Source organism: Gastrolobium bilobum, unplaced genomic scaffold (genome assembly GCF_033153095.1).
Source record: "Gastrolobium bilobum isolate Gb01-03AN ecotype WA unplaced genomic scaffold, APGP_CSIRO_Gbil_v1 utg8265, whole genome shotgun sequence".
Classification (NCBI taxonomy): domain Eukaryota; kingdom Viridiplantae; phylum Streptophyta; class Magnoliopsida; order Fabales; family Fabaceae; genus Gastrolobium; species Gastrolobium bilobum.
Genome location: NW_026899064.1, coordinates 71,844 through 83,243, shown reverse-complemented (window position 1 = coordinate 83,243; position 11,400 = coordinate 71,844). Strand labels below are relative to the sequence as shown.

Genomic DNA, 11,400 nt, shown 5'->3' with positions numbered 1-11,400 from the left:
CAATATATATATATATATATATATGACATGTGTCTTACTTTTTAATGGAAATTTTTTTTAATTGAATTTTTTTTTGGTGCTACCAATATATTAAGTTTTCGGTATATTTTTCAATCATGACATGTATCTTATTTTTTATCAAATTATTCTCTTACTTGATTTTAAAATAATTATTTATTAATAATTTCACAAAAATAAAATATATATTATATTGTGAGTGAAAGATGCATAGAAAATTTGGTGCATCCATAACACTAAAAGTATTGTCAGTATAGAGAGTCTCGGGAGCGTTTGGTACAGGAGAAAAAAAAATTGTTCGGGAATCTCGATTTTCAAAAATATAATTTTTACATTCAGTTTACGATAATATCTTAAAATTAAAAATTTAGAAAAATTCAGTTTCCCGAGAATCTGAAGAATAACGCGTACCAAACGGCCCCAATACTCTAACCGTACGTTCATACAAGAAGCCTTATATCACATTAGAATAGTGTAGCTCAAAATTTTTAAAGGGTGATTAGAATTTAGAAATGTGAAATTTAACCCTGACATACACTTGAAAAAAATATAAAAGATTTGGTGGAATTTCGATAAAAGTTCAAGGACTTGGCCCTTGGATTTTTCTTCGCAAATCTACCCGTTTGTTTGGTCATTGAACTGGAACTGCTTTTGAATCATCAAATCTGTTTTTATTATTTGTGTCACTGCTCGGAAATTTTATTGGAATCACATTGGGAGAACCTATTCCTATTTCCTAATTGGATTCTGTGCTGTCAAGGGAGACGTAAATACCAGCGTTGCCTCCAATTGCCTGGTCTATAAAAATATTCTCGGTAATATTTACTATTTAGAATAAGCCGAAATTAATCCACTTACAACTTTACACAAACATACAATGACTTATAACGAGCATATAAGTCCAAATTATTGTACCCTTTTACATTTTTATATATATATTGAGTGATGAAAATGTCCATGAAAGCATGCCCCCCAAATGCCTTGCAATGTTGCAAAATGCAAACACTAAAACCAAAAAACTACCCCAATCAAAAGGCATGATCAGAGGACGGAGAAGTTAAAGAAACAAAAAAAGAAGCGCAGCCATACCAACTACAACCCACCCGAACCCATTTGGTCCCACCAACGCAATTGTCTAGAATTGGCCTTAAAAGAATAAAAACTCTTAATTGTTGACGAAGAAAGGAACACCGACCATTTTGTCACTGTTGGCCAAAAAAATTATCATACTGTCACGTCAACAGTAAATTTTGCCAAAATGTCACGTGTCATATTTCGCTACACTGTGTAGCGAAATATGTGTGCAAATAATTCGCTACACAGTGTAGCGAATTATGCCACGTCAGAACCAAAAATGCCACGTGTCAAAATTATAGAAATTGACTACTCTATGTAGCGAATTTCTTCAATTTGACACATGACATTTTTGGTTCTGAGCAGTCTGACGTGGCATATTTCGCTACACTGTGTAGCGAATTATTTGCACACATATTTCGCTACACAGTATAGCAAAATATGCCATGTGACATTTTGACAAAATTTAGTGTTAGTCGTGACATTTTGATAATTTTTTTCGCCACACTTTGGTCACTGTTGCACGAAGCAAATAGCTGAAATCCAAACGCTTACCAGGCCAAACAGCAACAATGTCATTTCCGCATCCGGCACCAAACACACTAAAAAGAAGGAGCAATTACCAAACCCAATCAACCACTGAACTGTCAACGTAATATCCACGTTCCCCAGAACCCCATATTCCTCGTTTTCACCGAATATTCTCTCTCTCTCTCTCTCTCGTTTCAGCCGTGTGACTCAGGGGACGCTCTACTATTGTCCTCTCTCTCTCCACCCTTCAATTTCTTCTCCTTCAACTTAATGCCACTCCAGGGTATGTGTTTTGCTCTCTCTCTACGATGTTTTGTTTTGCATCTTACTTGCTTTAGTTGAGTTTTGGTACTTTGGCTGTAGCTGCTATTCTCGCTTTTGGTTAGTTTTTGAAACTTGGTGAATGACGACAAAAAATTTTGAATTTTGAAAAATGGGTTTTGGTCCCGTGAAAGTGCTAGTGCAAGTCTCCCCTTGAGTGAGTTTAAATTAATCTATATTGACCTCCTCGTCTTTTTTTGCTTATCCGTGACCAAATAAACTATTGGGGGGTTAGGGTTTTTTTTCTCTTTGTTCGTTTATCATTTTAATGCAATTTTACTATCTTAATCCATGCTCTATATCTGTCGGGTGTGTTCATGGTCTTGTGGGTTTTTGACTTTCTAAGTTGTATCAGTGGATTTGATTGCGTACAGGATGCTGAGTGTTTATTAGGATTATTGATTAGGAGATATCAATGGGAGGTGAAACGGTGAATGGATCATGGTTCAGTGCTTTGTGGCCCATCTCCCGCAAGAGTGCATCAGATAACAAGGCAGCAGTTGGAGTTTTGGGATTAGAAGTTGCGGGCTTGATGTTGAAGGTGGTTAATTTATGGCAGTCTTTGAGTGATGGGGAGGTATTGAATCTGAGGGAAGGGATAGTGAACTCAGTTGGGGTCAAAATGCTGGTGGCTGACGATGATGATTACTTAATGGAACTTGCATTGAATGAGATACTTGATAACTTTCAATCCCTTGCACGGTCTGTGGCCAGGTTGGGTAAGAGGTGCATGGATCCAGTCTATCATCGTTTTGATCATTTTGTTGGTAACCCGGCTCAAAATTATTTACAGTGGTCTGGGTGGGAATATAAATGGAAAAGGATGGAGAGGAAAGTTAAGAAAATGGAAAAGTTTGCTGCCGCTATGACTCAATTTTGCCAAGAGCTTGAGGTACTGGCAGAGGTTGAACAGACTTTCAGGAGAATGCAGGCAAATCCTGAATTGCATCGGGTGAAATTGCTCGAGTTTCAGAAGAAGGTCGTGTCGCATCGACAGGAAGTGAGAAATCTGAGAGATTTGTCTCCCTGGAATAGAAGTTATGATTATGTTGTCCGGTTGTTGGCAAGATCACTGATTACAATACTGGAGAGGATCATACTTGTCTTTGGAAATATTCACCTACCAACTTTACAGCAACAAAATGATTCTCAGCATATGAATGCTGATAATCTTCTGCGCAGTCATTCCTTTTCTGCTCTTATGCATTATTCTGTTCATCCTTCTGAGAATGATCTCTATGGATTCAATTCAGGAACTGTTGGGAGGAGGCCAATATCAAACTCAGGCTTTTTAGTTGACAAGAGCAAAAGAAATAAGAAAAAGCAGCAGGCTCTTCATCCACCAGTTATATGTGGAAATCGTCTGCATTCAGAAAGCAAGCAGTTTGGACATATTGGGGCCTTTATAGGTTGCATGTCTGTTGCAAACAATTCTCCTGTCATACAGAGCTGTGTGCAGACAAATGGTGGGTCTATGAGGTTGAATGATTGTCATTTGAAATATATTGATAAAATGAAAACAGTGGATAAATTATCTCTCTCCAACAGGATGAGAATATATTCTAAATTATCCATCAACAATCGGTTAAAGCCAACATCACTTACCCTTGGTGATGCAGCTTTAGCCCTACACTATGCAAATATGATTGTGTTGATCGAGAGGATGGTGTCATCACCTCACCTGATTGATCTTGAATCAAGAGATGATCTGTACAGTATGCTTCCGACTTCTATAAGAGCTGTTCTGAGGTCTAAGCTTAAGTGGTATGCGAAAAGTAAATCTTACTCCATCTATGATGCAAACCTTGCAAAAGAATGGAGTCTGGTACTCGCACAGATATTGGAATGGTTGGCTCCACTTGCACATAACATGATAAGGTGGCATTCTGAGAGAAATTTTGAGAAGGAGCTTACAACTTTGAAGTCAAATATTTTACTCGTCCAGACTCTTTACTTTGCAAATCAAGCAAAAACTGAAGCTGCAATGATCGATCTTCTTGTAGGTCTTAACTATGTATGCAGGATTGATAGAAAAGTTGGCATAAGAGATACACTGGAGTTTGCTTGCACTAGATCTTTTAACGATGTTAGTTTAAGAAAGAATGGACTGTACAATAAATTTTTATAGACTATGATGTTTCCAATGTCCAGAGGTTGAATGCCATCAGCGTTGTATAGCTATTGTTTTAAAATGAAAGGCTTTGCCAAAATAGTGCTTTTAATATTAGTAGGTTGATTAAATCCTTAGGTTATGTTTGGATGAATCAATTTAGTTTAAGGTACTCACATTGTACATTTTCTTCATTTGCAGAATTAATGAATATTACTTTATAGTTAATTGTCCTAGAGGAGTGTTTCAAGTGATGCATTTTTTTGTAAAACAAATAACATTCAATTGCAATGTTACTCGACTTTAATCGAAAGAAAACTTCTGCATTATTTATCCTCCTTAAGCATAGCATTTCACTTTTCTTATTCCTTTGTGTAGAAAGAATTCTGGAGTTACCAGGTTTTTTTTTTTTTTTTTTTAGAGTAGTTGCCTATTTTCATATCTAGGGACAAGTTAGATCCTGCCACTGATTGATGCCTTTTTAAGTAAAACTCTCATCCCTTATTAACTTAAGCTTCATTTTTCATAATTTTGCCTAATTAATCAGTGTAATTTTCTTTTTATCACAGCACAAAAATAGGATAAACACAATAATACTTGTGGGGGTTAAAATAATCCATACTGTGTGATTAAGGGATAAATTTTCTTCTAAACAAATTTATACGATTCCAATAGATGATCAAGAAATAACTGCTGAAAGAAATCAAATTAAATTAGTATTACAATTACAAGTTTCTTATCGTTTCTAAGAGTTGGTTGCAGTGGTTATACTTAGTTAAGCTGTTAACCAAGTTAGTTTACTCTCAATAATTAGTAAGTTTGTGCACAAGGGTCATTCCCAACTTATCTGCGGATTGAAACTGCTTTGAATGGTGTCTATTGTCTATTCTTTGAAGTAAAGATAGATGCTGCAAATGCTCCTGCAAATGTAAAGCATCCATGTGTTGATGCAACTTTCCTAAATCAGATCTTTTTCTCTATCCTTGCTTCTCTTTCTTTAATGGAACATCATTATATGTGTGTGTGTCTAGGCGTGTATATTTTAATTTTCTATGATTCATTGGATAAAGATGATATGTGTAAAAGAGATATTGTAGCAGATTTGGTTTAAGGTTAGAATTTTATAATTATTTTGAATATTTCTTTGTTTTCATGTATATCTTACCTGTACATATGTTTGCTCAATTTTTCTTGGCAGGATGATTAAATTGCAGTCGCAGTCCCAGTCCCAGAATACGTCAAACACGCACAATTGAATGTCAAAACACAATTCTGCAATCTAGATGTCTCATGCACGGCCAAGTTGAAAATGAATTTGTGAAGCCTTTCAGCACAAGTATGGGTGCATGTAATCCTCCACTTCTTGCTCTATCTGGAGGAAACAATGTTGATTATTGATTCTAAACAACAGGTAAATTGCAGTATAGCATTTTTTTTTATGCACAGTTGGTGGGATCACAGGAAAGGGGTGCTTTTCAAGTTACTACATCAACAAAATTGGCTCAAGAAAACTTCAATGCAAGACCGAGCATGTTGAAGCTATTAGAGATATAAATACCATCTGACAGATCAGTTACGTGCAAATTTGTCTTCTAAGGGTAAGAAGTTAAACATGCATGTGTTAGATAAACTCTCTGATTTACGTGGTTTGTTGTATAGCAAAATGGACAAATTCGTTGAAGGAGGAATTGAGATTGTTACTAATCACAAAGACAATTTTTAGGCAAAGAGTGACCGGGGTCCGCAAGAAGAGAAAGATGTCTCGTTGGGGAAAAGCTTATACTTATGTGGATGCAAATGGAGAACTTTGCCGTTGCTATCATTGTTCTTCTTGGTTAGCTTGGAAGGTAAATTGATCTTTATTTGATATTAGTGTTTTAACTCATGCATTCATTTGGACCTTTATACATTCTATGTATAGGCCACTCGTTCTTGCACTGTAAAGTGGACACTTCCCTTTGGAACAACCATTTAGGGATAATTGGAAAGATTGGTTGTGCCCTCTCCTCTGGAGCAGTTTTTATGGTTTGATATAAACATTTTGGTAAAAACCAGCGAAGCTCATACCTTCTAGGAGATTTTGCCCCCAAATTTGATATAGGATAGAGTTATGTTCTCAGATTCTTTTTGGTGTTTTTCTTATGGCTCTTTCCAAGGTGTTGATACCTCAGATTGATTATTGTGTACTTTGTTTGGAGATTGGAAAGCCTTGCTTCATAATTGGGTCACCCCTTCTTTTCTTTTTTTGCGGTATTTAGTATTTTCTTTTGGAGGGTTTCTCTGTTTTTCTTTATTGGAATTTTTAAGGCACGATTAACATCTGTATTTAAGATGACATAAACACGCTTAAGGTGGTTTGGTCATGTGAGAAGAAGACCAATATTGGCTCTAGTGAAAAAAATAGATCAAATGAAAGATAGTACAGTTCAATGGGGTAGTGGTAGACCAAAGAAAACTTTTAAGAGAAACTATTAAAAAAGGCCTCACTATCAAATTAAGATGTTCAATATTTTTGACAGTCTTACTGAGAGCAATGTGAGCTTTGGCCAACTGAATTATGCATTTAATATACTTATTTGAATTGTAAATGATACTTAGCACACAAGGTGCAAGACACAAAACATAAATGAAGGTGTGCCATTTATGGTGAATAAAAAAGAAGAAAAAGAGAAAGAATGAAAAGTAGATAGATGGTGATGATGAGAGTTATTTGAGAAAAAATTGTGTGTATGTTGAGATAAACTGAACGAAAGTAGCCGTGTCTTTTCTGATATAAATATTTATTTTTGGTGTACTGGGAAGAGCTTGAGTATAACGCTTTTTGTAGGAGATCTGATATAAAGATAAAACACATTTTCTCTAACTGACTGGTTATGGGGACTCGTGCTTTATAGAGATAGCATTGATGGAGTTAAACAAAGAAGAAATGGGTTCTGTATCAGGGTGTTGTGCAGGATCTATGAACATTAATTGAGTTGTAAGGGAAAATTCAAGGGAAGATTAGGTAATGGTTTTTGGAATTAAAGTTTGGTATGTTATATATGGGGCTGGAAACAGGAAGAGGATGAAAAGAAGACCTAGTAATTGGGCTGAGATGGAATAACATCTCAAAAACAAAATAAGCAGAGCTTTGCAACTGCTCATATACTTATTAATTTGTTTTCCGATTGTTGAATAAATTTCATCAATGTGTATTCAAAAAAAAAAAAAAATTCATCAATATATGCTATTATATTTGAATTTCTAATGTGAGAATTACAGTGAGGTATGGATTTGTGAAATTAAAGTTATGTATGTCATATAAGGGGCTGGAATCAGGAAGCGGAAGAAAAGAGGACCTATTAATAGAGCTGAGGTGGAATAGCATCACATAATCAAAATAAAAAATAAAAATTGTTTTCGGATTGTTGAATAAATTTGATCTATATATGCAATCATATTTGAATCTCTAATGTGAGAAATAGAAACTGATTGTGCTTATTTGATGGCATCTTTTCGTGGAAGCTTTGTATTGGGAAATTTCCTTATACATCAACTTTTTTACAGCTGTTTCTTGGCTTCTTGTGTAATCTACATATAAGTGGACAAGACATAGGAGCTATCCCATCTGTTTTTCAATTTTTTTTTTCTTTGTTATTGTTAATGGCATGGTCAATAATGCCAAGTCTTGAAGTAAAGGTAAGGTTATTCTTTTGATGCAATGGTAAGGTTGTTCCTTTATACCATAAGGTTACATGTTCGTGTTTGGAAAATAATTTCTTTGGCAAAAATATAAGAATAAGACCGCATACAATTAACTATTCCTCTATTCTTGCAAAGTCGAGAAACCTTGTACCCCAAAATTTACCAATTATGGTTAATAATGCGTTCAATTTTATAATTATCTTATCAGGCTTGGAGTTGATGGTGGATATGAAGATCGAGGAGTTGAGAACTTGAGATGCAATTTGTTCTCTTCTTTCATTGATTTCCCTCATTCAAAAGCTTTATGGACACTGGGAAATTAGGTGGCATTAGTCACAATTCACTTGGTTGAGAAATTTTAGGCATGGGCTGCTGTTGCTCTTCTCAAATTTTGCACACTGCTTTTTGGGGTAATTGATTGTTTTCATATTTATTGGTTGACAAATTAGTTTGATCTATGAATATTTCTATTTTTAAATAAATAAAGGTTATAATTACAATCTATTTTCGTTTACAACCTCTTACAACTATATTTTAACTGTTGATTTCTGTCAATCAACGGTTATTATTTTCGCAAATCAAACTCATTAATTAATTATTAATTCGCAATAAATAATAACTGTTGATTGACGAAAATCAACGTTTAAAATATAATAATAAGAGGTCGTAAATCAAAATAGATTGTAAGTATATACTTTTTCTTTTAAATATCAATTTAATATTCCAATAAGGCGTGAATATCATCTGAATTGTTCAGTTCAGCAATTATTGGTGTTACATATTCAGTTTAGTTTGTTAGATTATTACTTGCTTTGTGGCGTTATTCCTATGTAGTTTCGGTATGTTATATTTCTTGCATCACTTTAGTCTACTATTTTCCTTCCCAGACACAATGTTATAGTACCTCATTTGTTAATATAAAAAAAAAAATCCTTTTGTGAAGAAAACCCAACATCTTGCTGAACTTTTTGAAACTTAGAAGCATATTGCAGTTTCTTTCTTTTGTATCTGTATTTGTACTAATAGTGGCCGTCTTGTTCACCAAATTTCAGTCACATGGTTGGTAGGTTGATTTGAAGACTTTAGAATTCTTTTACATAGAATCATAATTTATGCATTAAAACCATCAGCCATTGGTCTGGTTGGTTGTTGATATGTGAACCCATAATTTTTTTTCTTCTTCTTTTCAGTCTTTAGTTTTCTTGCGTAAAAGCTCCCGACACTAGGTGAACTTAATAGAATAAGTTCGAGGCTTCTTTTTGCAAGTCTTTTCGGTGGTGAAATCAATAGTTAAAAACAATGTTATTAAAATCCACTTTGTCATTGATCCGGTTGAGGTACTAGGTCACTAGTTTAACCGCATGACTCGATAATTATATGTAATTCTATAATTTATATTAAAAAATTATAAACATACTCAAATATCTATAAAAAAAATGATAAAAATTTCAAATATTTTAATATAAAAAATAAAAATCACATATTATTATCCAATAAAGGATCAAACAAAAATATAATGATTGTGATACGGGACTTCAGATTCAATAAATGACATCTCTAACTATAAATCAAATCAAAATTTTCTGCATAGTGCATAATTGAGATAATATTAGTATTGTAGGTACATAATTTATTTAAGTCAATAAGCAAAAAAATATTCAAATATGTCTATAATTTTTTTTTTTGAAAAAAATATTGGAATTTTTTTTTTGGACCGGGCCAGTCACCGGTTAACCGGTCGGGTCGTACTGGTTCTAATGCATGGCCGGTCCGTTACTTCAACCGGACCAGTTATATGACCGGTTTACCGGTTCCCAGGTTGGTCCGATTTTATCAATATTAGTTAAAAAAAAATTATTTTATTTACGTCAAATTTAATATAAATGTCAAAGTCAAAACAACAAAGTTGTCGTATATAAGCCAATAATAATATTGCAATAAATTTAACATTTATCAATTTAAAATTTTAAAAATAGATTTATCTTATTTCACGATTAATTTATAATCCTACATGTACGATCCCATGTAATTGGATTCAAGTCTTTTGTATTTTCTCTTGTCTCTCCAATTAAAAAAGTAATTATGCATTAAAATAATTGTTAGAGAGATGAATATTGCTAAATAAGAGAGATACTGACAGTAACAACTACTTTATATACAAGTCAAATATTGCTCGGAAAAATATTCATTCTTTTAATTGACATAACTTATATATTTTCACTCTCACTAAGAAGTGAGACTCACACTTTTATTTTTTTTATCAACTCTCTCTCTTTTTTTATCTTTCTCTTAGAATGATACAACTTTATATCCTATAAAACGACACACATCTTTTCCATATTGCTAACTAGTTAACAGTTTTAAAATAGAGTAACATGCATGGTTGAGGACATGAGATTTAAAATTATCTAACATCTTTATTCTGATAGGGATCCGAAGAGCGAGGACTTGGTTTTTTAGGATATTCCATTTCCAACCCTGCGTTGGTTTTCTGTATTCTGCCTTGTTTTATTAATCTAACCAGTAACCACTGTCTTGACTTAAGTGGTTGTTCAAATAAAAATTAAGGGGTTCATTCCGTTACTCTTTCTAAAAAGAGATTACTATACTAATTTTCTTTAAATTAAAGGTTGAATAATAAAAATTATAAATTAAGTAATAAAAAATCTATAACTTTATGGGTCTTAATTTTTATTACTTATTCTATGATTTTTATAAATCCATTTTTTATTACTTAATATCTAATCTTTGAGATATGATTTATAATTTTAAAAATATAATACAGTATTTCCTTCGGAAATCCAAAAATTAAATGTATTTTTTTATCATGATTAATTTAACTTAAATCTTAAGGTTTTCTTAAGGATTTTTTGATAACATTTTAATTATAAATTGTTTTAAACATAAAATAATAAGGCAATACATGTAACAATTATCTGTCAATAAGAGTGAATTGTGACCACACAAAAAAATTATCATTCGGGAAAAAAAATTATCTACGCTTACACTTGCATATTACTGCACGAAATATTTATAGTACTACTGTTGTATCATTCACTTAGTGTATCTATTCAATAAAAAATGAGAAATGACTGTCATGTTTGTACAGAAAGTAGAGAAAAATATTTTTTTATTCAAGTATCACTTGTTGAATGACAAATGTACCTACTACAGATGTACAGAAAATGATCTCGTTACTGCATGATGACTTTTTTAAAACTAAATTAGATGTCTTAACACTTTTTTTTATGTGACGTTGATAGTTATTTAAGTGACTATTGTGGTTTTTTACCCTTTTGCCTTTAATTAAAATAAACGCTTTGCACTCGTACTAAAACATAACACCAATCAGCTTCTGTTTCATTGTTAACCGAGATATGTACTCAAATATAGGAGGTTGATATTCGAGTATATTGAGCGAAACAGTAAATACTCGGGTACACATGTGACATACACGAGTATTGTTTGTGATCTGGATTTTTATGAACATGTGTACACGAGTAAATATTCATAAAAAAATCATTACCAAAAAAAATTGTTCATAAAAATTCAGATCACGAAAAATACTCGAATATTCAACCCAAGTTACTTGCGAGAGTTGGGTTTTTTTTTTTATAAAACTCTCATATCACAAATTCCTGACTATTGACTGGACCAAGTAA

At 33.0% G+C, this 11,400-nt stretch overlaps 1 protein-coding gene across 3 annotated transcripts; it reads left to right on the top strand.

Moving 5' to 3' along the window:
• Window positions 1-1,647: 1,647 nt before the first annotated feature.
• On the top strand, window positions 1,648-4,221 carry LOC133286824 (protein PSK SIMULATOR 1-like). 3 transcript variants are annotated; one of them, XM_061484306.1, is made up of 3 exons: window positions 1,648-1,906; window positions 2,319-3,364; window positions 3,404-4,221. In XM_061484306.1, exons 2-3 carry the CDS (start codon window positions 2,360-2,362, stop codon window positions 4,070-4,072), a joined length of 1,674 nt encoding a protein of 557 aa, XP_061340290.1. In that variant the 5' UTR covers window positions 1,648-1,906; window positions 2,319-2,359; the 3' UTR covers window positions 4,073-4,221. The 3 variants fall into 3 exon arrangements, with proteins under 3 accessions (XP_061340290.1, XP_061340289.1, XP_061340288.1); XM_061484305.1 differs by having other exon boundaries at window positions 2,338-4,221; XM_061484304.1 differs by having other exon boundaries at window positions 2,319-4,221.
• The last annotated feature ends 7,179 nt before the right edge of the window (window positions 4,222-11,400 follow it).